Source organism: Gobio gobio (genome assembly GCF_949357685.1).
Source record: "Gobio gobio genome assembly, chromosome: 1".
NCBI classification, from domain to species: Eukaryota; Metazoa; Chordata; class Actinopteri; order Cypriniformes; family Gobionidae; genus Gobio; species Gobio gobio.
Genome location: NC_137097.1, coordinates 33,633,752 through 33,659,039, shown reverse-complemented (window position 1 = coordinate 33,659,039; position 25,288 = coordinate 33,633,752). Strand labels below are relative to the sequence as shown.

The 25,288-nt window shown below is 47.9% G+C and overlaps 1 protein-coding gene across 1 annotated transcript in view; it reads left to right on the top strand.

Moving 5' to 3' along the window:
• mgat5b (alpha-1,6-mannosylglycoprotein 6-beta-N-acetylglucosaminyltransferase B) overlaps positions 1-25,288 on the top strand; it is a 121,007-nt gene that overhangs the window by 6,973 nt on the left and 88,746 nt on the right. Inside the window, exon 2 of the mRNA XM_079818217.1 lies at positions 14,891-15,003. Coding sequence (XP_079674343.1) covers positions 14,891-15,003 — 113 coding nt within the window. The remainder of the gene's footprint in view (positions 1-14,890; positions 15,004-25,288) is intronic.

Here is a 25,288-nt window from a genome sequence, read left to right as displayed (position 1 = left end):
TTTCTATTTAATTTAATTTTATTAATTTTTTTTATTAGTTAAAATTTTTATTTTTTTATTTTCTTCCTCTCATTTGGGTTAGGTTCATTTTGATAGTTACCAACATTATCAAAATTGCCTTTTGTTTTATCATTAGTTGATAGAAACCTTTGCCTTTTTCTAAATCACTCTCGATATAGGATTTTGCATTTCCTTTTCGCCTGCAACCATAAATCACTTGATCCGGTAAACAATAGAGTCTTAATTAATTTTGATTTCGCCTGTTTACCCTCTTTTGTGTATTTATCGTAAGGCTCACAAGCATCTGTGGTGAACTGAGAATCGTCTCAACGTGGTCTCCACGAGCAAGGTTGTCCAACCGACGTGACCTGCACCGGCTGTGTGTGAATCTCGGTTTCTTTTACCTCTGTCCGCCGTTGCGGCACGCAGTGGCGACATCAGCAATCTGACACTCCAAAGCCAGTCAACCAGTTCAGCTGACACACACAAGGCAATTTCTGGCACCAGTACCTAAACCGGGGCTTTATTGGGAGCCACTCTTGAAAAAGAGGGTTCTGGGGAGCGGGCCAACTTTGCTGTGCTGGCTGGCGGTTGACAGGTGGGTGCTGTCAGGTCGTGTTTAAAGTCTAAACTGTTTGAGTGGGCGTAACGCGACAGAGTAACAAGGACCGAGGACACGGCAGTTGGGTGTTTGGGAACGCCCGGAAGGCCGACTGCGCCACTGGTTTCCACCTGAGCGACCTCAAATCGCCCCGGATAAACTAAAGGTAATAAAATCCACATTATAAGCCAAATATTAGATACTCCCCGAGTATAGCCTAAACGTTTGGCCCACCTTTCCTCTCTAAGCCGCACCCTTTTCCTAGGTTTCCTACCCCGATAGTCACACATGCTGTAGGCCCTATCGGAAACTCTTACGAAAGGTAGCAGGCTTAACCCCTTTAGTGCTTCTCTAACACTCCCAGCGTTCGCGCTTATTCTCCTTGTTATTGCAGACCAATTCATTTTGTGTTTGTTTTCACTGTGTTCTTTCCTACCTTCACTGTCCGGACTGTCGTAATCTTGTTTCTTTCAGTTCACCAAGAGACCCCAAGGAAAGCAAATTAATAGAGTGACAACCAAGCAGCCGGCGTCACCAGGTGACCCACAGGGCTACTGCCTGTCAAAGCCTCTATTTCAGGCCGATCCAAAAATTGGCCCGCCTAATTGCCTAACTGTCTACATCGGTTAGCCAAAATTCTTGTCGACGGCATAGTCCGTACAAGAGCTCGTAAACCTTAGAACAAACTTGCATTGGCCTCTTTGTGTGTGTGTGTGCTGTGTTTCTTTCGCCCACAGTGAACCAGTATGTCCCGTTCATCCAGTCCCGCTGTCCCTTGGGATCGCCTAGCGGTATGGTTGGAAGCGATGACGAGCACTGTTCCGTCGGAGGACACCAGTGATCTGCAACTGCTGAGCCAGGAGGAACTGGACACAGAGCTAGACAAGCTGACGGCACACGACCCGACGCAGAGTTACTCTCACAAAGAACTGGCCAAGATCCTCGGGAGCCTCGCCCACAACCTTGTCGCCCAGGCACGGCTAAGAGAAAAGAGCCACACCGACCTGGAACAGGAAGCGGCAACACTAAAGCTCCAAGCCGAGGAGGCCCGGAGAATCCAGGCCCTCACCCAGCGTCATCTAGACCAGCTACTTCTAGAGACCGAGGAAAAGGGTGAAACGGACACAGAACGAGAGAAAGAAGTAAAAAGACTTCAAAAGGCCCTGGAAGATCTGCGTCTGGACAAAGACCACAGAGAGCAGTCGGAGAAAGACACCAGGGAAGAACTCAACGAACAGCTCCGGCGAGGCGAAGCTCTCCTAGAGAGAGCCAACACTGCGCTCAAAGACAGAGATGCTAAAGCCAAAGCCTCCGAAAACCACTTGCAGGCTGCCCGAGCCGAGATCAATGAGCTGGTCCAGCAAAGACATGAGCTCAAAGATGAACTTGACCTTGTTCACAGAGAACTGAAACATTCCTATAAACTGAAAAGTGACCGGGAAGGGGGAACGCACCACACAAAGTTTCCCCCGACCAGCTGGTCCGCACCTTCTAGCCAAGAACCAAGAGCTGAAGAGGGGGGTGACAGCCCACTGCTCAGACTGTCACCTGCTAGCCTCCCCGAACCCCCGCCAGCAGCGGAGGAAGGGACGCCCTTCCAGGAAGTCAGGGTCAGCAGCCACGTAGCTCATAAGGACCTTTACAAGCTGGCCAGAAATATCCCTACTTTCAGCCCAGACCCTACAGGAGGACACGATGTTTATGCCTATTTGCAAGACATAGACTTTCACCTGCAGACTGTCGCTAACGCGAGCACTTGGGACAGATTGTGCCTACTCAAACTCACGTCTAACCGGGACGTGCGTAGCTTTCTAGACCGCCAACCAGAGACTGTCAAAGCGGACTACGGCCAGCTACGACGAGCTTTAATTCGTGAATACTCTGATCCAGAATCAGTCCAGGGGCTCATCGCTGCTGTGGACCTCAGGCAAGGTCGACTTGAAACCCCACAGAACTTTTATAATCGACTGCGACATACCTACTTCGGCGCACGAAACGAACCAGGCATGGAGGAGGACCTCAGCTTCAGAACCCTGTTCCTCCGAAACCTTCACCCCACGATTAATCACCATCTGGGAGTTCTGGTTTGTCCACGCAGCATGTCCACCCAACAGTTAAGAGACTTAGCTCACAAGGCTTACACCAAGCAAAAGGCTATTTCTGAAAAGACTGTAAAACACCCAACCATTTGCCCTGTCTCTGAGCATCGCCCAGAGCTGACCCTAGAGGGCGCCCAACAGAACCACAGTTACGGACCTGTCAACAGAGAGTCTACACCGTTCCAAGCCAGCAGAGGGCAGCATGATCGTGGTAATGCCCATCCAAGGTACCAGAACGATCGCTCTGGAGGATCCTGGGACCGGCCTCGCCCCCTCCACAACCAAAAGGGGAGGGGCACATGGGAAGCCGGCCGGCAACCCAGAAGGAGCCGAACCCTCTCTCCCAGAACGCCAAGCCCAGAAAACCGACGGAGGGACCACTCTCGACGTGGTGCTGGTAAGCGCGGATCTGAGCCCACGGCTAACAAGAAAAGTACGGTCGAGTCCGAAGCTGCAGAACTGCTGAAGGTACTGAAGGAGTTTCTACAAAAGAAACCCCACAAGACAGACAAGAAGGATGAACCAGACACCGCATGACTGGACCGGACGCCTGAAATCAACCTTCCTGACCTTTCTGCAACTGAACCTAACACCCAGAACAATGTTTCCCAACCACAGACTCTCGAACTAACTGTTGCACCCCCACACGTCAGCAACACCCACTCACTCCAGCTGACGGCAACACTTCCTGACCGAGACAGTGTCACTCCGCACACCAAGGTACATGAAAGTGCTGTCCTGGTTATCTGCACTCACAGTGAGACACAAGAGACATATCCCGACTGCCTACCGATCAACACACAGGCCCCAACACCCAGACTCTTGGGGAACCTGATCGAGAAGGGTATGGCTCGAAAACTCTACCTAACCATCACCTTGGAAAAGGAACTGAGGCTCGAAGCCCTGGTTGACACCGGCTCCGACCTAACGTTGATATCCGTTCAACTGTTTGACAAACTCAAATTTGAAGCACAGAGACAGAATCGCACTCTTAACCTTCACACGTGTAAGCTGAATGTGCAGTCGTACAGCCAAGACGACATCCAGCTCAAAACCATAGCTCCCATTCACCTGACAGTTGGGCCTACGAGTCTTGTACATCCTGTCTATGTGTCACCTATGAACACTTATCCGTTTCTCATCGGCAAAGACCTGCTGGACCGTTTCGAACCTTTACTGGACTTCAAACAGCTGAAATTCTGGGCACAAGTGCGAGAACCTCTTCCCCTCCAGACACACAGGTCTTCTGAGCAAGACTGTCAGGTCACAGAGGTCACGGCAACCCCAACAGAACCAGACTGTCAAGTCACAAAGGTCACGGGAACTCCTGCAGCCAGTCGTGAGAACACAGTCTCAGACCCAGAGCAAACTTCAAGTTCGCTACTCTGCACATTTCAGCTCACCATAGACTCTGATACCTACAGCCCCAAGGTCATGACTGACCTGCAGCTGAATGATATCACCACAACGAACACTATTCTAGCATTATGGGCAGACAACTCAGCCATTAGCCTCTCACTGTTCAATGCACTCAGGGAACACGCACCAGACCCGCCTTATGCCAGCAAGCGCACCCGTTTCCCTTTGAACTCACACCCCTCCTCTATGGTGTCCGCCAGAGGAATCTGCGCGCTGCGCTTGACATGGAATCATCGGTGCCTGACCCATTACTTCCTGGTCCTTCCGGACCCGCCCCACGATGTTTACATCGGAGCAGACATTTTGGTTCGCCTCCGGGCTCATGTGGACACGTTTAACGAAGTGGTATGGGCCCCATTGACTTTACAGCCACATGTTTCCATCAGCCATGACAACCTCATGTCAGGACAGACCATCCCTGAGGTTTGCACCCTAGTCAACGAACAGGGAACGGTGGTACCAGCATACACCAAAGGGGTCGCTGTTCGGCTCAACATGCGATGTGGTCAAACCTTAAACCACACGCTGGGCTTCTTCCAACCCTCACCTGAATGTGTGGAACTCAGACTCACACTTGAAGCCACACCCCTCACTGAAGTGTCATCTCGTGTAGTCTACATCCTCTTCAACAACTGCACAGCAACTGACATCAACATTCCCAAGGCCTACCGGCTGGGATGGCTAGTGAGCCATGACTTTCATGACTTTGAACTTGTACTACCCATCATTGGGCCCATTCCACCTGCACTGATACCCGAAGGGAGCACAGATAACACACTGTTCACCGCACCCTTCAAATTCATTGCCATCACGTCTGTCATGCCAATGACCAAAGACCAGGTGTGCCGAACGGAGCTGACGGAGGACAGTCACCTCGCAGTATACACAGTCTCCCACCAGCCTGTCGGTGAGACTGATGACCCTGCCACACCTCCCAAGACCAACCTGACTGATGACACACATACGAAGGAACCGTACCCAGGTTTTGAGTCTCAAGTGCAGCAAATTCTACGAGACGCTGACGCGCTCCAGAGCGAGACAGACCGTCAAAGACTCAAACAAGTCCTTTACAAGTTCAAAGAATCCTTTGCCAAAGACTCTTTAGACTGCGGTCTCACCAACCTCCACACGGTGCGCATCCCAACGCACCCTGATGCGCCTCCCACTTTTGTCAAGCAATACAAGATTCCCATCGCCTCACACGAACCAGTGCAGGAGATCATCGAATCCATGCTTGAAAAAGGTGTCATCCGTCCTTGCAACAGTACCTTTTCAAGCCCCTTGTGGCCTGTGCTGAAACCCAGCGGAGCCTGGAGACCAACGGTCGACTATCGGAAATTGAATCAACAGGTACCGTTGTCAAGATGGCCTATGACCCAACTAGAACAAGAAATACCCCGAATCAGGGGAGCCACAATCTTCTCTACACTTGATGTGGCCTCTGGATTCTGGACCATTCCGGTGCACCCAGAAGACCAACACAAGCTAGCATTCACATTCGGCAACCGACAATACACCTTCAACAGGTGTCCGTTCGGCTATGCCAACTCACCAGCTGAGTTCAACATCTTTCTGAACAAAGCCTGCCCAGACGCCAGAGTAAGAGGCAACCTGATCTATGTAGACGATGTTCTCATGAAGAGCACAACGGTGGCCGACCACCTGAATGAAATAGACTATGTTTTGAACCAACTGTCCGCAGCCGGTGCCAAGATCGCCCTCCACAAAGGACAGTGGTGCCGGACCAAGGTCAACTACGTGGGCCTGCTCATCGGATCCCAAGGCATTGAACCTCAATCAAACCGTATTCATGCCATTCAAAACATCAAGCCTCCTACAAACGTCTCTGAGCTGCGCAGTTTTCTAGGGGTATGCAATTACTCCCGACAGTTCATCGAAAACTACTCAGACATTGCTAGACCTCTAACAGCCCTGCTGAAGAAAGACTGTCCTTTCGTCTGGTCAGACGCTCAAGAATACGCCATGACGGCACTTAAAAGACATTTATGCACAGCTCCATGCCTTGCCTACCCCGATCCACAGAAGGAATTCTACCTGGAAGCCGGGTTTTCAGACCAATGTCTCAGTGCTGGCCTATATCAACGACATGACCAAGACAAAAAGGTGGTCGCATATGCCAGCAAAACGCTTCTCCCACCAGAGTGCAAGTTCTCTGACTGTGAAAAAGCTCTGTTCTGCACGGTGTGGGCCATTCAGCGATTTTCCAACTACATTGGGGCACAGAAAGTTATCATTGAGACTTGCCACCAGCCCGTAATGTTCCTCAACAGCCAACGCATCCGAGATGGCGTTGTCACTAATTCACGTATAGCCACGTGGTTAATGGCCCTCCAGGGACGCAATGTTGAGGCACGGTACGCACAAAATCACAAGTCTGCACTGGGCAATGGCCTGGCTGCATGCCAAAACTGCTCTGATAACACGCCTGCTGCTGCAGCGGATGCACAAGAACCCCAACAACAACAACTGACCTGTCACAGATACTTTGAACCGAATGCGTGCCAGGGCATGCCCACGGCCTACGTCGATGGGTGCTCCTACAACCACGACGGCGTCCTAAAGGCAGGTGCAGGAGTGCTGTGGGTGAACGATCAGCCGTGCCCACCACAACACTTCAAGTTGGGCCCCCAGTCATCGCAATATGCAGAGATAGCAGCTATTCTCATAGCCCTACAGATCGCATCAGCCAATGACATCAGAGAACTGCTCATCTGCTCAGACTCTAACTATGCCAGACTCAGTTTCGTGTGCCACCTTCCAAGCTGGAAACAGAATGGTTTCAAGACCGCTAGCAACAAGCCAGTCAAACACCAGCACCTGTTCCAGGAATGTGACAACATCACAAGAACACATGACCTGACAGTGTACTGGAAGAAGGTAAAAGCACACTCGAAGCTACCAGGTCTCGACAAAGACTTGAATGACCAAACAGACGCCCTCGCCAAGACGGGCGCACTACACGGCGACATGTGGGTACCCCCAAACCCCACATCCAGCCCCAACGTTGCAGTGCTAACCCGCAGCAAGCGACCGGCACCGGCTACAATGCCCGCCTCGCAGCCGCTATCGCTAACTCCACAGATTTCCAACAACGACATCGCGGATATGCAAGCCTCTGACACTGCAATAAAGACAATTCTTGACCACCTCTCTGACCCCTCCTGCCACCCTATCACTGACTCTGAGCTCACTGATGACTCAAGCCTCAAACATCTACATAACTCCAGACACATGTTGCGTATACAGGACAACATTCTGTGGTTTGCGCCCGATGACAGCACAACGCCACGGCTTGTGGTGCCACGGTCGCTAAGGGGGGTCATGCTAATGTATGCCCACGACACACCATGTGCTGGACACCACGGCACCAGAGCCACGTATGACACACTGAAACAGGTGGCATATTGGCCCGGGATGCAACAAGATGTGGCAGAGTATGTCAGAGAATGCCTGGTTTGCTGCCAGTTCCAACCAGCAAACCCGAACCACAGAGCCCCACTGCAACGCAGAGGGATCACGTTCCCGTGGTCAGACCTACAAATCGACTGGGTGGGACCCCTGCCCAGGTCCGCAAGAGGCAACAAGTACTTCCTCACGGTGGTGTGCCAGTTTACCAAATGGGTAGAGTGCCTGCCAGCACCCAATGACACCGCCCAAACCACAGCATACCTCCTGATGAACCACATCTTCTCCCGGTTTGGATTGCCACTGAAAGTCAACTCAGACAGAGGCACCCATTTCACGGCCGAGATCATGCAACAGATCTGGAAATGCCTAGGGGTACGGGCTAGACTTCACATCAGCCACCATCCAATCTCGTCCGGCCAGGTCGAGAGATCGAACCGAACGGTGGTCGCCATGTTGAAAAAGTATGTGTCTGCTAACCAGAAAGACTGGGATATGAAACTCCCCCTCGTTCTGATGGCTCTCAGAGCTACCCCGCAGGAATCGACAAGGGTGTCCCCCTTCGAGCTCATGACTGGGCGGCAGATGACTCTGCCACTTCACTTGCTGTACCAACCCGGAGACTCCAATCTTGTCACCGCGTACACCACATTCCAGTACCTCGAGGAGCTCCATAGACACTTAAAAGCAACCTTCGCGTTTGCCCAGCAACACCTGCAGAAAAGCGCTGAAGGTCAGAAAGCATATTACGACCGGAAAGCATCACACCAGGAACTGGATGTGGGCGACAAGGTCTTGTATTACAGCTTCAACCCGCCACCTTTGACAGGCCCCCGGCGGCTGTCGAAGAAATTTCTGCCTCACTGGACGGGACCCCATGAGATTATGAACAAACTCTCCCCAGTAGCGTACCAAATCCAGTTAAACCGGGGATCCAGAGAACCAGTTCTCAAATGGGTCCACCGGAACCAGATTAAGAGACATGGGGCCACTAGCATAGAAAGACAGGGAGGGGCCAATGCAAGCTAGAACTCAACCGCCGTCACCGAAGCGAAAAGACTGTCCCATCCAACCCGGGACAAACCTTGCTGACCTGTTCCTTTTCTCTCTCCCCTGCTCCTCCCTACCTCTCTCACTCTCCTGCCTGTAATAGGATGCGGCTGTGGATCATCCTCCTGTGCCTCCTGTCAACCAGAGGCCAGCCGCCACCCGACCTCATCACACCAGGCCCCGCCTCGGGCATTGTATTGAGAGAACAACCGGGGCTCCTGATCACCAATTGCCGGACGCACACCCAGAAAGTGTACGTTCGACTCGACCCTCGCAACGTCTACAGAGCACACTACCCCAAAGCAGTAGCCCAGTACAGCTGGGCCGGTGCCCGGTGGACAGAAGACTCTCTCCTCCATGCCGAGGCCGATGTCAAGCACATGCTCAACCAACTGGAGAAGATGACAGTCACCCAAGCGGAGTTAGGCGGACACAACCGCCGCTCCAAACGGTTCCTGGGAGCGTTGCTCGGAGCCGCCGCCGCCGTTGGAACTCTGTTTAACATTGGCATGTCCAGTGTCAACGCAGTAAACATAGCCACGATAAGACGGCATGTGGCTGAAATTCAGACGGAACTCCCACAGCTAAAAGAGCAACTCACCACACAGAGTGCAGCTTTACAAACCGTCGGCCAGACATTAAGAGGAACGGTGGTAATTCTGAACACCCACAGTGTCCTGTTGAACCAGACCGTGAACTCCATGAAACAGCTGTTTACAGTCTTCCAGAATGACTTTGCTCAAACGCAGCTGGTCACAGCCTTAATGACTGACATGCTACGGGAAATAAGCTCCTCCATCGATAGCTTAGCCATGGGTAGAATACCACCATACCTCATACCCTTAAGCCTGGTGCAAAGTGTGCTGGCGTCTGCTATCAACACACCCGCCGACCCTCTGCAGGTACACCTGGCCTACTCTCTGGGTAGCGCCATTCCCCTTTATGTGGACCCCGAACAGAAGGAGATGGGTTTCCTTCTTAACTTACCCATCATCGAGTCGAGCCGAATCTACCGACTCAAAGACATTGTCAATGTGGGCTTTTGGAAGGGTAACACACACCTTAAGGTGCGCACTCCTGAGGTGGTCGCCTACCACGACAGCGATACACAGCTGTACTTAGCCCCAAACCTGCACATGTGTACCCTGACTAAAGACATTCACTACCTCTGCCCTAGCAAGCCCTTCCTCAGAGACAACACCGAAGGAATCTGCGGACTACAACCGATGATCAGCAACACCCGCTGCCCTACCGATGCCACGCCTCGTACCCAAGTCACCGAGACACAGGCAGAGATCGTAGGTGACAGGTGGCTCGTCAACACTCCGGTGCGTACCGCTATGCTGATCTACGACCAGCATGACACCGCCACCCGCATCAACTTGTTGGACCAGAGCATGTGGATCCAAGTACCACGAGGGGCCATCCTCCACCTGGACGATTTGGCTTTGTACCATCTCCCAAGTGAAGAGTATCGGTCAGAGCTAGAAATCCCAGCCTTTTTCAAGGACCACAACTTCACCCTAGCTCCAGAACTAGAACGGTGGATTGAAAAAGGGGGGCCTCAGCTCATTGACATTGTTCCCCTCGACACAGCCCTCCAAGCATTGTCTCGATTGCCTATCCTGAATACCTCACCTGTTGTCCAAACCTGGACCGCCGCCGACACTGCGCTGTGTATCTCCATGATCATCGGCAATACCCTAACCCTGGGCATAGCCTTTCTCCTGTACAGGAAGTTCAACGAGATGAAAACCTCTACAGCCAAACTCACGACAGCCGTGTCTGGAGGTCTCCGATGGAAACCCCGGAGGGAGGGTACCATGCCAGAAGCAGATGCGAACCTCATCGAGCTGGCTCCTCAGCCATAACGAACAGCTACTCTCCAACCGTCCCGATTCACCTGCCATCCGATCACTGTGATGAGGGGTTGTCCGATAATGTCCATCGGACATCATCCGACAAAAAGGGGGACTGTAACAGCATTGGCAGCTGGCAGGAAGTCTAAATCTTGGACTCATCATCATTATCTCATGACTCGGTTGATCAGATCATACCAAACAGAGGTTCGTTATGTGAATGGCTATCTAGAGTTAATGAACGGCTCAAGAGTTGAATAGTTTGACCTCACAGCCTCAGGGAAGTCTTGTGACTCGTCAAACGAACACACATATCCTGTGTGCAACAGGCTAACAATACAATAGACACAGAACTCTTTTGCTGACTTCAGCGCACACACACACACACGCGGTTGACCACGTGAAGTTCGAACACGCAAACACACATACACGGAGAGCGCTGAAAGAAGACAATTCTTGCACAACACGTGTTACTTAAAACATGGGACTTAAAGAACTGTTTTAATAATGTTCAAATATATATAATCCGTTGATTTCATGTCCTTATACAATGTATTAGAATAACTAGGATGTATACTGTTGCCAATCAAAACCTGTATGCCAGTAACTGTGATAATCTTGTATATCTGGACGCGCAAATCACAGAATGACCGTTCTTAGTATCTCTGTTATCGCGAAATTATGACTAGGCCAAATTTGGTTCAAAAATCAGATTTTGATGCATAATTTCAGAAATACCAGCTTTCTAAAGAAAAGAGGCTTTAGAATTTCCACCCTATTGATTAACTCAGAGGAGGGGGGTTCAGAGAACAATGGAACACTCGCGCCTTCTCGAGAAGATCTCTCCACGGACGTGATTGGATCTCTCCATAAGTCGGGCTCGGCCAGTCCATCTATAAATGCAGAAGTTATCATTAACTCCTTGCGCTCTGCCACTACGAGGAGAAGACCATCCTGGCCTTTGACCTCCCCTTGAGAGAAGGACCCCTTTGGCACCAAGCCAAAAGAGAGAGACGGACCTGCAACTTCTGGAGCGACTTTCCTGAACTTCACAGAAATTCTCCGGACTCACCTCCTTAGCGAAACTTCCACGACGATTCGAACTCAGACACGTACACGAGAGAGCCTAATGCAAGTATTATATTTCACCTTTAACTGCTTGTACGAGGTTGTCTTAATTAATCCTGATTCACGAAATCATAAATGTCTGAAGGGTTTTGGTGAAGTGATTGAACTGTCTGTCTGTCTCTCTCTCTCTCTCTCTCTCTCTCTCTCTCTCTCTCTCTCTCTCTCTCTCTCTCTCTCTCTCTCTCTCTCTCTCCATCTCATCTCTCTCATCTCTCTCTCCCTCGTGGATTCTCTCTGTCCATCATTCTTTTCCCTTTGATTTTATTCGTTACGTGTGATTGTTCCTTGTTTGTACCATATCGTTTTGTTTCTCCTATATATATGCATATTTACCCCCGTGTGATTCGTAGCTTTGTATTCTATAGTGTTTTATTAAAACTCAATAATTGCATTAAACTGAATCCTTATTGTTTTGCTCACAAATCTCGAAGTCACTGAAGCGTAAGATCTAAGCTACCCATTTAAGCTTGATTTTCATGTATTACTACTTCAGTAATACAAATTGTGCAAACATAAGAGATATTATTTGTCCTGATCAAACAGATCAATGTTTCTTAAGGTTTGTAAGATTGATAATTGATGAAGAAATCAATTTGGATAAAGGTTACTTTTAAATGATTAAAGGTTCCGTTATACGTTAATTTTTCTGTACAACAAGCTAATAATATTCATAAACTCATGAATATTCATACCATTTGAATTAATTATTCCCCAAAACTTATTGTTGTTACAAATCACACATCTCTCTTTTCTTGCCATAACAAACACAGTTTCAGCAGCAAAATCAACTGCCCAACTAAATCAAACAGTGATCACCATAATGATGACTACTTAATATATTCATACATATTCTTGTGTTTCTCCTTTCCTTCTTTATGATCTGGTGTCTTCAATAATGCTCAATCATCACTCAATTATCTAATTAACTCTGCTTCAGTGTTACTTTTAACACTCTGATGGTGGTTCCCCTGTAAACACAGAGCAGTGTTAATTTAAGACGAGACACGGCAGGTGAAAACATCGTTTTTTCATGCAGTGGTCAATTTTGAGATTTTGGGCCAGTTTGCTCCCTTAACATGTAAGCTTTCATGTCAAAATAAAAAAAATGTCAACATTACACATTAAGGTGGTTATTTCATTATATTTTGTCACCGTGCGCCTTTAGATTTCTACCCGAAATCATCAAAAGTTATTCTAGCGCGATCTCTCGTGCCGTCTCCATTCACAGAAACATGTCATGCTTGGTGGTATCATTGTAAAGCTCTCAGTCTCACACACAGCGCTGACTAATCCAAATATGGCAATTTCCTTTGTTGAACTGACCAACCGCGAAAGTTTGCAGCCGAAAACCACATCTGATTGGTCGATGTGAATTTATCACGCGCTGCCGATTGCTTGTGTATTCTCTGCCTCAGAGAAAGTGCAGACAAGCTGAAATCGGCTCATAAACGCTCACAGAAAAGACCTAGTAGCAAGAGCTAGTAAAAAGAAAGTAAACAACAACAGATTAGACGACGAAACCCCGTCAGAATTAGATTCAAATAGTTATAGATGGACCAATACAACAAACAGGGACAGTTTGTCTGCAGTTTTAGTGACTGGTGTTTGTTAAGGTAGTTCTCTAATAGCTATTGCTATTAATAATTTATTCATTTATCAATTTACACGTTTTTTAAATATTATACACTACTGATATTAATTAACTGAATATATATTTTGTTTGTAGGTTGGGGGTTTTATAGAAATGTATGCAGTTATACAGTATAAAACTTTAAAGGCCGTTTTCTCAAAATGATTTTTTTCTCACACTCAGAGTCAGATATATCCACTTCAGTAGCACCTACAAGCACCAACTTTTGCAGTCTTATACTGAAATATATTCTGAAGGCTTTTACAGAGGGATTTGTTGATATATCATTCCTATCCTGAGTTATAGGTCCTTTAACTCCAAAAAACATGGCGAAAATTGATTTTTTAAGGCTATTGTCAGTATTCTCTAATTTACTAAAGCACAAAATAAGATATCCAGAATCCCCTCTGTAAAAGCCCTCTCATCTAACATGTCAACAAATAGAACCAAGAATTTTAAACATGGTCCATTCCAATTTCCAGATTTTGTTTTTGGAAAAGTATGCAAATGAGCGTATATTTAAGGATATAAGGCCTCATTTGCATATTAAAACATCAATTTACACAAAACTTGTAATACATTTTTTTCTTATGTTTATTCCAGTAATAAACTGGAGAAGTTTCACAGTGATATCTTGTAATTAAAAAAAAAATCCCTATTCACCTGTAGTGTCTCGCCTTAACATTGGGGATTTTGCTGTAAGAAAAAGATGTGGTTCATTATGAATCACATATATGTCAATGCAAAGCACTTTTGATGTTTAGTGGAATTAATTTATAATATGGCCTTGTACATTTTCATTATTGTTTAAGCAACTTGATTTGGCCACATGAATAGTGTTTTGAATTCCACCTTTTTTCAAATATCTGTAATGCAAATGTTAATTCACCTATTGATGAATAAGAATTGAACAGCTGGATTGGTTGGGTTAACGTGATTAATTTCTGCACTAGCACAAGCTGGCACCCTATGAACCTGTCTCTGATATGACTTGGTTTCCAAAAATATTTTTAATTCAGTTTAATTATAGGATTTTATGTAAACTGAGAAGTCAAAGGAAATGCATTAATGAAGGTTAAACAAACAGTTCACCCAAAAAATTAATGTCATTATTGACATTATAGGCCTACCGTGTCATTCCAAAAATGCATATGCTGTTATTATGCTGTTCTTTTCCATACAATGACATGGATCATGTCTGGGATGTTCTAAAAACGACAAAATATTCCCCACTATTACATACCACAGCAGACCATATGACTCATGTGTTATATTCCAAGTCTCCTGTAATCATGTAATAGCTTTGTGCGAGGAACAGTCACATGGTCGTTGAATTCCAAATCTTGAAACGATATGTCTGTGTGACAAACAGAGCATGAGCACATTAATGGTGTTTTTTTGGAGGCTGACAGATGTGGTAAATGAACAATCCTTTTTATAGAAAAGAGCTGTGCTAATGTTTTTCTTATCCAATACATACATATAAATGAATAAGAGATTTAGTTTATTGGGTGAACTATTAGTTTAAAGGAAAAGTTTCACAATGACAACATACTTCTTCTAACAATATACTTCTCATAAATTCTCATCATTGTCTGGCTGTAAAGTCTTTTTCACAGGTTTTTCTTGTTCCACCCCAGCACATTTATATCTGTCTGTCTCTGGCTGTCTTTTGCAGGATATTTGTGGCGGGAATCGGTTTCTTCAGTCTGTGCTTCTTAATGACATCTCTGGGGGGGCAGTTCTCGGCCAAGCGACTGGGCGATTCCCCATTCAGCATCCGAACCGAAGGTACATTAATAACTGCACGTCCACCTGTGCTGACCATATGCATGTCTAATTCATCTGGTGGCATTTGGAAAGTGTCATTTTATGGGATCTTTAATGGGGTCAATGGAGGGTTTCGCACTGGCCTTTAACAGGCTTGATTATCCATGGGTCGGTGTGCTGTGAATAGCATCTCTGACTGCAAAAGACCCCATTTGTCTTCAGTCATCACTTTTTATGAAAATAGATCACATCAGAGGCTAGAGGTCTCGCTCACTGCAAATGTCAAAAAGAACCTGTCCATGAGAAAGACTCACCCAAAAATGAGCATTCTGTCATCGTTTAATCACCCATCGAGGGTATTTGTGATAGTTGTTGAATGGTGTTCCAAATATGATGAAATCTGCTGGCACAGATTCTATGTGGCCTGTTTGGGATTGTCTTCTCCACAAAAGTTGCATGCGGTGCTGACTTAGAATTTAGCGAGGCAGCATAATTATGCGGTCTACCTTTTTTGAAAGCTTTCATGTTGGAAGCGCACCTATACTGCTTTAAAATTCTGCCTACATGGGATCACTACAGAGGTTTTGGAACAGAGCCAATATGTTTAATATTCAGTTCCTTTCTAGTTTCAACACCGCTGTGCCCAACAGGAAATGGTGTACCCAAATGTGGCAAATAGCCATCTTAAGAGCTCCACTCAGTTGCTGGAAAATTGGAAAACTGCTTCATGGTGTGCTCAGCAAACCCCGGTATAAAGCTGAAGATGATGGATTAGAGTTCTGTGATGTTGTGGGAGAGGTCGCATGGAGGAAAGAGGGAGAGAGAGAGAGAGAGAGAGAGAGAGAGAGAGAGAGAGAGAGAGAGAGAGAGAGAGAGAGAGAGAGAGAGAGATAGGGAGAGAGAGCACAATCTGATTAATTAACCACTCCCAGGCTGAAGTCTTGAGAAAGCATCTGGCTCTCGCTCATTAAACACTGCCTGCTGATCAGCCAGAGATGGACGTCACTGTGTTTTGGGAGCCCAGTGCTGACATGTGAGATGTGAGGGTTACTTTAAAATCATTTCCAGTTACAAATGACTAATTATTTCAAACTAATTGCCTCTGAATTACTTAAAATGTAATCACTATCCAAATATCACTTTACGTATCACAGTCTGGCTTTTAGTTATTTTTATATTGCTGCAACAAGCGCAAATAAAGACACAAGAATAGTAATATCTGATACATCAGGTGCTTTCAAACTGCTTTTTTTTCTGGAGATCACCAGGGGGACGCAAGTTAGTGACAGGGAAAAGTCTAGAAAAAAAGTGTATAAGAATCAGTATAAATCAGTGTATAAAATGGGTGTTTATAAAAGATAAATGCCTTTTAAATGTTAGGATGGACATACAAGGATAATCATATTTGGGAGTCTGTGGCATCTAAGATCCAAAAATGAAAATTATTATTTTATTTAGTTATTTATGTATTATGTTGTTTGTTTGGAGTTACATTTAGGAATGTTGTGTTGTTATATATATATTTTTTGCAAATGTTTTACTGTATTACAGTATTAAATTACAATAATGCTGATATATACCAATTATGTAATTGTACTATATGTATAAATACATAATAATGGTAGTGCTTTATTTTACAGTACTGTTCTGCATGCACATATTTTATTCTTATAATAGTAATAACCAGTCCACATGTGTTTTGTGGATTTGGAGAAGGCATTCGACTGTGTCCCTCGCGGCATCCTGTGGAGGGTGCTCGGGGAGTATGGGGTCCGGGGTCCTTTGCTAAGGGCTGTCCGGTCCCTGTACGACCAAAGCAGGAGTTTGGTCCGCATTGCCGGCAGTAAGTCAGACTTGTTCCCGGTGCATGTTGGACTCCGGCAGGGCTGCCCTTTGTCGCCGGTTCTGTTCATAATTTTTATGGACAGAATTTCTAGGCACAGCCAGGGGCCGGAGGGTGTCAGGTTTGGGGACCACGCGGTTTCGTCTCTGCTCTTTGCGGATGACGTTGTCGTGTTGGCCCCTTCTAACCAGGACCTTCAGCATGCACTGGGACGGTTTGCAGCCGAGTGTGAAGCGGCTGGGATGAGGATCAGCACCTCCAAATCCGAGGCCATGGTCCTCAGTCGGAAAAGGGTGGTTTGCCCACTTCAGGTTGGTGGAGAGTTCCTGCCTCAAGTGGAGGAGTTCAAGTATCTAGGGGTCTTGTTCACGAGTGAGGGGAGGATGGAACGGAAGATTGACAGACGGATCGGTGCAGCTTCTGCAGTAATGCGGTCGATGTACCGGTCTGTTGTGGTGAAGAAAGAGCTAAGCCGTAAGGCGAAGCTCTCTATTTACCGGTCAATCTACGTTCCTACTCTCACCTTTGGTCATGAGCTTTGGGTCATGACCGAAAGGACAAGATCCCGGATACAGGCGGCCGTAATGAGCTTTCTCCGCAGGGTGGCTGGGCGCTCCCTTAGGGATAGGGTGAGAAGCTCAGTCACTCGGGAGGAACGCGGAGTAGTGACGCTGCTCCTCCACATTGAGAGGGGTCAGCTGAGGTGGCTCGGGCATCTGTTCCGGATGCCTCCTGAACGCCTTCCCGGGAAGGTGTTTCGGGCATGTCCAACCGGGAGGAGGCCCCGGGGAAGACCTAGGACACGCTGGAGGGACTATGTCTTCCGGCTGGCCTGGGAACGCCTCGGTGTACCCCCGGAAGAGCTAGAGGAAGTGTCTAGGGAGAGGGAAGTCTGGGCATCTCTGCTTAGACTGCTGCCCCCGCGACCCGGCCCTGGATAAAGCGGAAGAAGATGGATGGATGGATCGATAATAGTAATTACAATAACTGGGTAATAACTAGGTTCCTGAACCCACCTCTTAACCTAACCTTAACCCATGTAGTTACCTTATATTACCCAGTACTTTCTAAGGCAAGTACACTTAAGTGCAATTTTTTTGGGGCATTACGCAATGGACTTTTGATCATTATTCCAGCTTTTTGATGTATTTGAAACAGAATACAGTAACCCTTTTTCCATATCCTGACAACATAACAGCGTTCCTAGTATTCTATTACTGTATAACATCGAGCGCTGATCTAACACTAATGTTCAGCTCTAGTATACATGTTATCTCAATGCTCTCTTTTGGTCTCTAAGAGAAAACCTGCTGATTCTCTAATCCTCTTCCACATAAGAGATTCTACACCCTCACTCTGGCCATGTTTTATCTTGAGTAATACCATCCAGCATAAGTTCTGGGATTATGCCTCTAATGGATACTAATGGCTATTCTAAGAAAGGTTTGTTATTATACATTTTTAATGAAAGCTTGTGTGTGGGTTGATGCAGGGAGCACTTTGTCAGTTTTAAATAGCAGGGTTGTGTTAGTTAAGCAAGAAATACAGGACGTCTTGCATTAGAGCCAAACAAAACTCATGCGTTCAGAGAATACATCCCTTCACTGGACACACTATCGCTTATTACTATTCCAACTGAAAATATAACCTAACCTAATCTATAATCTAGCCCCCTAAAATATTGTGTAGATTTAGATGCTTTATTATTAGGGATGAAAATCTTCTCTTTTTCATGCAATGAATGTGGATGGTGCTTCATACAGCTAATATCAAAATTAGAAGGAAAAAAAAATCTTTTCCTTGTCTTATGATACCTATGATAGCTTTGTGACATATTTTTCAGATTTGCCACATCTCAAATGGTCATTTAAATGCAAGAACCAATGTTGTTTGGCATACAATTGAATGACAGCTGATGTTTGGTTGACTAATCAGCCGGAAGGGGGTGTTTATGCCTTTTCAAGGCTATTTATCTATTTTCTACTCATGAATCTAAAAATAAAATTTCTGGGTTTTTTTTATTTCAAATTTAGGTTCATTGGGTTTGTTAAATTATTATTATTTTTAAATCATATATGTAGAAAAATTATCAATTTCAACCCTCATTTTGACCATCTGTCTGAAATGATACATTTTTAAGGGGTGGCTCCTTTGAAGTGCCCATATTTAGCTTTTTTTTTTCTCTCTCTCTCAGATATTACCTTTCATGTAGTTTATTATATAGCTGTTAAAATGTCTGTAAAGTTTCAAAGATAAAAGTGCACAATAAAATGGATTTATTGTCTAGCAAAAGAAAGAACAGATTCTGAACTGCCCGCAATTAGTCGTCAGTTTTACTTCCTGCTCGGATTTGCATAATGCCAGCCTATGGTCTTCATTGGCTGCTCACGAACAATGTCTACGTTGACCCTCCAACACTGTAGTTAAAGCTGAGACTGGAAGAGTTTGGTTTGTGTTGTCGACATGTCAAGAAGATGCAAAAGCAAATCCATTTTGATGCATATCCAAAAGGTTGCGACTCAGGCTGGAATTGATACAGCAAAACGTCTCGGGTTATGACTATAACCCTTGTTCCCCGAGAAGGGAACGAGACACTGCGTCGTCGAGTGACAACACTCTGGGAACGCCCACAGCGTTACGCATCTGAAGTATGAATGAAATCAAGCCAATCTGATTGGTGTTGCGTCGTGACGTAGTAGATGACGGCATACCCGGAAGATACAAAAAGGAAGCTGATGCAAACACACACTAGCTCTTTTGCGATGAAGCAAGCGCTCTAGCCGTGATAGGTGTGGCGACGAGACGCAGTGTCTCGTTCCCTTCTCGGGGAACAAGGGTTATAGTCATAACCCGAGACGTTCCCCTTCGAGGGAACTCGAACTGCGTCGTCGAGTGACAACACTCTGGGAACGTTAATACCCACTAGGCCACACCGAAATCACCCCACGTCCCAGTGTGAAGCTGGAGACCCAGGCACACTCAGGACGCAAGAACTCGAGCACCAGGCGTCACCGGGAGGTGCAGACTGTAAAAACGTATGAAGGTGTGCGGGGTGGCCCACCCGGCCGCCTCGCATACCTCTTGAAGCGAGACGCCAGAAAGGAGGGCCACTGAAGAAGCCATGCTCCTGGTGGAATGGGCCCTCACGGCCATGGGTGAAGGCAAATTGCGCACCCTATAAGCCGTGGCTATAGCCTGGACGATCCAGTTACTGATCGTCTGAGTTGACGCAGGCAGCCCCTTCTTGGGTGAGCCAAAGCACACCAACAACTGGTCTGACCTCCTCCAATGGGAAGACTTCTCTAGATAAATACCCAGAGCTCTGACCGGGCAGAGCAGATGAAGTCTCCCCTCTTCCGCCGTCAGGTGGGGAGGGGGATGGAAAGCCTGAAGAACCAAAGACCGGGCTCCCTGAGATGGAACCTTGGGAATGTAACCCGGTCTAGGGTGAAGAATGGCCCTTACTCTGCCAGGGGCAAACTCCAGGCAGGTTGGCGTGACCGCCAAAGCCTGGAGATCTCCCACTCTCCTCAGAGAGGTAATGGCGAGTAGAAAGGCCACCTTCAAGGTCAGGTTCTTAGGCTCAGCCAGCTCCAGTGGCTCGAAGGGGGCCTCAGCCAGCCCTTCCAGAACCACCGCCAGGTCCCAGGTTGGGACTCTGGAGCGAGCTACCGGCCTCATCCTCCGAGCCCCACGGAGGAACTGTACAACCAGGTGGTGCTTCCCCAAAGGTCCATCACCTAAAGGTGCGTGGAAAGCCCCAAGGGCAGCCACGTACACCTTCAGGGTGGACGGGGTAAGACCAGCGGAGAAGCGATCTTGGAGGAACTCCAGCACTGAAGCCACTAGGCAGTTAACTGGATCCACCTCACGCTCTCTACACCAAGTGGAAAATACATTCCACTTGAGGCTGTACAGTCTCCTGGTAGAAGGAGCCCTGGAGCTGAGTAAGGTCTCGACTACTTCTGCTGACAGGCCCGCCTCTAGGTACCGAGCCCCCTCAGGGGCCAGACCCAGAGACTCCACAACTCTGGCCGGGGGTGAAATATTGTGCCCCCTGCCTGAGAGAGCAGATCCCTCCTCAGAGGAACCTGCCACGGAGAGCCGTCTAGCAGAGCTATGATGTCCGAGAACCATACTCGAGTGGGCCACCGGGGTGCTACTAAGAGCAGGCTGATACCCTCCCGGCGGACCCGCTCCAGAACTCCCGGGAGCAGAGCGATCGGGGGAAATGCGTACAGACGCAGCCTCGGCCACGTCTGCATCATGGCGTCCAGTCCCAACGGGGCTGGGTGCCTGAGAGAGAACCACAGTGGACAGTGGGACGTCTCTCGAGACGCGAACAAGTCCACTTCCACTGGGCCGAATCTCTCGCACATGGCCTCCACCACCTCTGGGTGGAGTCGCCACTCCCCGGGCCTCAGCCCCTGCCTCGACAGGATGTCTGCTCCCTGATTTTGGTCCCCGGGAATGTACATCGCCCTGAGGGACGATAACTTCCTCTGGGACCACAGGAGGATTTGATGCGCCAGTCTGCATAGAGGGCGCGACCTCAAACCCCCCTGGTGATGAGATACGCGACAACCGAAGTGTTGTCTGAGCGTATCAGGACATGGTGGCCGCGGAGGTCCGGGTAAAAGCTCCTCAGAGCTTTGTAGACCGCCAGCATCTCCAGGCAGTTGATATGCCATGAAGAATGCCGGGTCTCCCCCAGACCTCTCGCAAAGCGGCCTTCCATGACCGCGCCCCAACCAGTGAGGGAGGCATCTGTTGAAGCGGCCCTCCGGCAACATGATGCTCCCAGCACTGGTCCTTGGGACCGGAACCAAGGTTTCCGCCATATGACGAGGGAACGAAGGCATTTGCGCGTTACCCTGATCATATGAAACGGATTTCCCCTCGGGGAAAACCCCCTGGCCCTCAGCCACCACTGTAGGGGTCTCATGTGCAGCAGGTCAAAAGGTATCACCTTGGACGCTGCTGCCCTGAGCCCCAGCAGTCTCTGAAACTGCTTCACAGTGAGGCTGCGGCCCGGCTTCACTCAGGAGACCATCGCCAGTATGGTCTCCACGCGTGCGGGGGACATTTGTGCCCGCATCGACGTGGAGTCCCATACAACCCCCAGGAACGTAGTCCACTGGGAGGGCGTCAACACGCTCTTCTTCGAGTTGAGTCTCAGCCCCAAGCATCTGATGTGGGCCAGAACGACATCTCGATGCCGAACCGCCACCGCGAGGGGAGAGTGCCAGGCCGAAGGGAAGAACCCGATATTGGATATGCTTCGCCCCCGAAAGCGAACCTCAGGAACTTCCTGTGACATGGAAGGATGGAATATGGAAGTATGCGTTCTTTAGATCTATCGTGACGAACCAGTCCTCGGACTGGATCTGACTCACGATGGCTGGAATTATGAGCATCTTGAACCTGAATCTCCTCAGAGACCGATTCAAGAGCCTGAGATCTATTATCGCACGCAACCCACCATCCTTCCTTGGAACTATGAAGTACCGGCTGTAGAACCCGGAGTCCCTGTCCGCCAAAGGAACCCGCTCTATGGCTTCCTTGGCTAACAGGGCTTGTACTTCTTGTTCCATAACCCGAACCTGCTCTGGGCCGACCACAGTCCGGACCACCCCGTTGAAACTCGGGGGAGGAGAACCGAACTGCAGCCTGTAACCCAGCTCTACAGTCTGCAGGACCCATGTAGATACACTCGGAAGGCATGACCATGCGCCAAGATAATCTACTAAGGGAACCAGCCTCTCGAGGCTGGCCTCGGGTGTCAACCGAAACTCGTTCCCGACCCCCCTGAAGCGGCTAACCGGCAGGGAGCGGTCGAGAATGATTTTCGGTGGGCGCACACGTTCGCTGCCCAGTCGCAAGTCCCCTTGGAGGCGACGAAGGCAGCGTGTGTGCGCGGGAAATCAGTGAGGCCCGAAGCGTCTTTGACGGCGGGAACACAGCACTGATTTCCCGAGAGCTCCTGGGGGAAAACGACCTCGGTCGCTCCTACCCGGGAGAGGGGGCTGGCCAGCAGGGGCCTCATCTAAGGGAGCAGCTCGACAGGGCCGCAACACTAGGGCGGACACTGCGCCTAGCAACCGCCTGAAACTGATGTGTCCCGCAGGCCACCAGGCGGCGAGAACGACATCAACTTCAGGAGGGCTCCCTCTTAGATGAATATCCAGACAAGTCAAACACGCTTGGGTGACAGACTGATTAAAGTATCTAACTTATCAAAGTCAGATAACATGACACTCAATTCCTCAGAATTAAATGTCATCATAATCACCCAACCCGTGCAACCTAGTCTGAATAACAGGCTGAATAAAAAATACATCTAACTCCTCACGTTAGATAATACTTTAATTTAATTCCTCAGAATTAAATGCAGCCATAATATGGTCTGAATGATAGGCTGAATATCTAACTCCTCAAAGTCAGATCCTATATTATTTAATTCCTCAGAATTAAATACAGCCCAAATCATCAGACAATACTGTTTTATTGTATTTATATGGCTCGTAACCATACGTTGCCTCAGCAACGTGGCTCGAGCCGTTATAATACAATTGGCTTTCATTCCTCGGAAAAAAAGTCAAACAGGCGCGAGGCTGAAACACCCGAAAAGCGCACGGTAGTACGCGTCGAGATATATCTCAATGAAAACAGCCAGCACTCTCAGGCGCTGACCGCATGCCTCGCACCCAACAGTATCCACAATACAGTGAAACATGGTCAGAAATGACACCAGACGATACTGCTTTATTGTATTTATACGGACTCGTAAACCACACGTTGCCTTAGCAACGTGGCTCGAGCCCTTATAATACAATTGGCTTTCATCCCTCGGGAAAAAAGCCAAACAGGCGCGAGGCTGAAACACCCGAAAAGCGCACGGCAGTACGCGTCGAGATATTTCTCAATGAAAACAGCCAGCACCCTCAGGTGCTGACCGCATGCCTCGCACCTAACAGTATCACATTTCACCGTATCACGTTGTATCACTTTACTAGCAGACTCGAACCTACGCGCTGCCTTCTTTTGGCAACGCGAGATTGAATCTTGCATAGGAAATGGCGAGCCTCGATACGGAGCACGTCTAATTCCTCAGAATCAGACAGCTCACGTATCGGGTCCTCCACCCCGGGGGAAGAAGCCGCAGCGCGGGCTTCCACACGGGGAAGGAGAACAATGGAACTGTCAAACAGGGAAGGAGAAGATGCCTCAGCACCCTCTCAATTCCCCTGACAGCCCATCTGCGAGTCCCATGATTGATCAACCGTGCTGTCTTTTTTTCGACAGACACGGGACCAGCCACGGGGTTCGCGAGCCCTGCTTGTGAACAACGTTGGTAGACAAACAACATCAAATAAGACTGACAAAACACAGAGCGCTTCGCTGAAGAGCAAAAAAGCTAGTGTGTGTTTGCATCAGCTTCCTTTTTGTATCTTCCGGGTATGCCGTCATCTACTACGTCACGACGCAACACCAATCAGATTGGCTTGATTTCATTCATACTTCAGATGCGTAACGCTGTGGGCGTTCCCAGAGTGTTGTCACTCGACGACGCAGTTCGAGTTCCCTCGAAGGGGAACTGATGCCATCGTTACTGTTTGTATGTGTGTCAAGTGCTGAGGAAGCTGAAATTCAGATGTGGTAATGGAAGTTTCGTTTCCGACAAGCACTGTTAGCAGTAGACCAATCACAACAGACTGGGCCATCTGACCAATCAGAGCACAGTAGACCAATAAGAAAAGACTGGACCATCTGACTAATCAGAGCAGAGTAGACCAATCACAGCAGACTATACCATTTAACCAATCAGAGCAGAGTAGATCAGTGGTTCCCAACCTTTTTTACTCAAAGGCCCCCTCCTCTCCAAATCAATACTGCAAGGCCCACCAACCCAACCCCCCCAACCCACCCACCCCCCCCTTTATTTTATTTTTAAATATCAAAACATTCAGTATTCTTTTTTGCAAACATCCATTGCAGACATTCTATACAACTTAGAAGTACTTACTCTGCTCAGTTATACAGTACAATAAGTACAAATAAGCACAAGTAAACCTGCCATACCAAACAAGACCACAGGGAGATGTCAAAGGACCGCATGCTATACGGATTCATTCATAATTAATAAACACAATAAAATACAAATAAAATAATTCTGAATGTATGGAAACTTAGCTCTCTGAAGTCATCCGATGTCATCAGTGAACAGTTCCTCTGTCAGAACAAGCAATCATGTCTATGGAGCTGATGCCCATGTGTATAAACACCACTGATACTTACAAACTTCTCCAAAACACACTTCTTCGGCGAGCATCCGTTATAAAACCAGCCTGGTCTCATTGCGAAAATGTACCTCTGGCAACTTTTTTGCAAATCCCAAAATACGTACCAATGTGTACATATCACTGCAGTTTCAAAGTGATATGTCCACTGGGTGCCGCCAAA